Below are 2,819 nucleotides of genomic sequence, written 5' to 3'. Positions count from 1 at the left end.
AAAGTAATAAAAGGCGTGTTTTATTTTACTATTGTTTCCGAGCGTGGCAGATTAAAAAATTCATATTCCAGAACTCCAGTCGCAATCAAAGCATTAGAACCAACTTAATTCAAGAACCAATCAGTATCAAGCCAATTTGAGAAACCAGAAACACAAAGAATATTCTTAATTTCAATATTAATTTGCTTATCACTCTACAGTTCTATCTTGTGAAATCAACGACCTTTCACTTTAATTGAAACCAATTAAAAAACACAAAGCCGCCAAAATTAACAACTCAACGAGGACCCAGTGAAACAGTGAGATCAGGAACCTTAATACTGTCCGACCACATCCTCGACTTCAAATAAAACTTCGAGATCTTCCCTGCCACCTGTCCCATGTTCGGTCGCTTATCTGGATCCACGTGTACGCACTCCAGTGCCACACGTGTCAGCTTCTCCGCTACGTCCACGGGAAACGAATCTTTCAATCTCTGATCAACCCACTTCCTCAGCTTCCCCTGCACGCCACCATCGCCGCCGTCAACCACGCCTCTCGCCGTCTCGATCACCGACGTCCTCAAAAATTCGCGCGTCTTCTCGTCATATTTAAACTTCAGTGGCTCCTCCCCGGAGAGGAGCTCCAACAACACCACTCCGAAAGCGTATATATCAGACCTCTGAGTCGCTACGCCGGAGGCTTGAAATTCCGGCGCCATGTACCCCCGCACGCCCTCGAATTGCCTGGACCTCGCTGGGGACGGCGGAAATTTCTCCCCTATCTCACTGATTTCGCCTAATTGTTCGTTTTCGAGGTCGATTTCGCCGCAGAGCTGCGCGGTGCCGAAATGGCAAACCCTAGCGTTGAAAGAAGGTTCCGTGACGATGATGCCGCTGGATTTGATACGGTTGTGGACGAAATTGATGTTCAAACCGGTTTTGTTGTGAATGTAATCGAGTGCGTGAGCGAGATCCGTGGCGACCTGCATTCGCGACATCCACGTGGAGAGAACGGTGAAGCGCGGGTTGTTCTTGTTGCGGAGACAATCGGAGAGGCTGGCGCCGTTGACGAAGTCGTAGACGAGGTAGATGTGGTCGCCGGAGACGGAGGCGCCGAGGAGTTTGATGATGCTGACGTGGTGGCTGCGGCAGACGACGGAGAGCAGTTGCTGGAGCTGATTCGTCTGGAGTTTGCGGATGAACTTGCGCTGGAAGACAATGACGTCTGCTCCGCGGAGAGTGCAGCGCCAGCAGGGGGTGGAGGAGGAGTGTCGCTTGGCGAGGAAGTTGTTGGTGGCGGCGCAGATTTCGGAGAAGTCGTAGATGTGAGGGTTTTCTGGGAGGGTGTCGCGGAGAGAGGTGAGGGAGGTGCGGCTGGCAATGGAGGTGTCGGAGGAGAGACGGTAGCCGGTGGAGCCGCTGTAGGGAGCGCTGGCGGTGGAGGCGTAAGAGGTGGAGGGTTTGTCTGAGAAAGAAGTGGTGGGCCCAGGATTGGGCCTGAGTGTGGACCTTGGGGAGGATGTTCTTGGGCTTTGGGTGGGGCGTTGTTGTAATCGCGGTGTGGGAGTGGGACTTGAGGCGTTGGTCGCCATCTTTGTCTTGCACATAAGCGACGAAGACGGAGAAAAGGAGAAGGAGAAAATAAAGAAGAAGGAGAAGGTGTCTTCAAAGTTCAAAGTTCAAAGATTCAATGGTGATTAGGATAGCGAAAGGAGATAAGATGATTAAATTGAATTTTGAAGTTTGAAGTTAAATTGAATTTAAGCAGCTTAATTAACTGTTCAGGGGAGAGTTTATAGGAAAACCAAAATTATTAAACAATACGATGTGGTTTGGTCCGCGAGGCTATCTTATCTCAACCTGGAGTTGGTGATTGAATGGGTCGACAACCAATTTTGCGGCTATGGCTGTAAAGTGCAAACTGAAAACACGCCTTCCTTCCTCCTTCTGCTCTTCAACTGCAAATGCAATACACACATTTTCAAACCTTACTGCTGCTCAACAGCAACAAACACCTTTTCACTTCTTCATTTTCTTAGATATGCACATAAACACAATAAAAAATATCTGTAATGGTTTACACCTTTCACTTTATAAAACTAGATAAAAGTTTTTTTGTTTCTTTAAACTTTTATTTATCAGTATAAAAAAGTTATTTTCTTTCTTTAAAATTTTATTTATCAGTATAAAATCATAAGGGATATCATCTGATGACTGACAAACTTTTAAAATTCGCCCGCAAGTTGCAGAGGTGGTCAGAAACAAGTTGACTAATGCTTCTCTACACGCATATTCGTTGACTTTTCATCTTAGCTTTAATTAATTGAAGTCAAATTAATAAAGGTAAACCTTTACTAATGTCACACAAGAAATGAAAATAAATAAAAAGTAACCAAAAAAGAAACTGTATATTTAAAATTAATTTTAAAACAGATTATTTTATGTATTATTAATTATCATTTGTTGATATTTATGAATTTCAAACTTCCCGTCATTGATAGCTAACTATGGAGAAGGCTTCAAGGTTATAATTTAGATCTAACTTTTGTTAATTTGGTTTTATTTTTAATTATTTTTATCTGAAAAAATGTTTTCAAGTTAATCTAAAATTATGACTGTATCACATATTTAATTTGGTTTTTATTAGTTTTTATTCAATTCAGTTTTAATGCTTTTTTAAAATAAGTATTTTTGTTTTTTTTTTAAATTAAGATCACGTTTATTTTTTATATAAATATTTATAACGGTATTTTTAATAAGAATCACATTTTTATAAAATATTTTTTACTTAAGATTAGAATTGATTTAAAATTAGAATAAAAATTTAAAGGTGGAGAC

The 2,819-nt window shown here is 41.5% G+C and overlaps 1 protein-coding gene across 1 annotated transcript; it reads right to left on the bottom strand.

The window, feature by feature from the left end:
- Positions 1-207: 207 nt before the first annotated feature.
- On the bottom strand, positions 208-2,088 carry LOC108333275 (lysM domain receptor-like kinase 3). Its single transcript, XM_017568675.2, has one exon. The coding sequence runs from the start codon at positions 1,586-1,588 to the stop codon at positions 278-280; it is 1,311 nt and encodes a 436-aa protein (XP_017424164.1). The 5' UTR covers positions 1,589-2,088; the 3' UTR covers positions 208-277.
- Between the last annotated feature and the right edge of the window lie 731 nt (positions 2,089-2,819).

The sequence above is a fragment of the Vigna angularis genome, chromosome 11 (genome assembly GCF_016808095.1).
Source record: "Vigna angularis cultivar LongXiaoDou No.4 chromosome 11, ASM1680809v1, whole genome shotgun sequence".
Classification (NCBI taxonomy): domain Eukaryota; kingdom Viridiplantae; phylum Streptophyta; class Magnoliopsida; order Fabales; family Fabaceae; genus Vigna; species Vigna angularis.
This window is presented reverse-complemented; position numbering and strand designations above follow the sequence as displayed.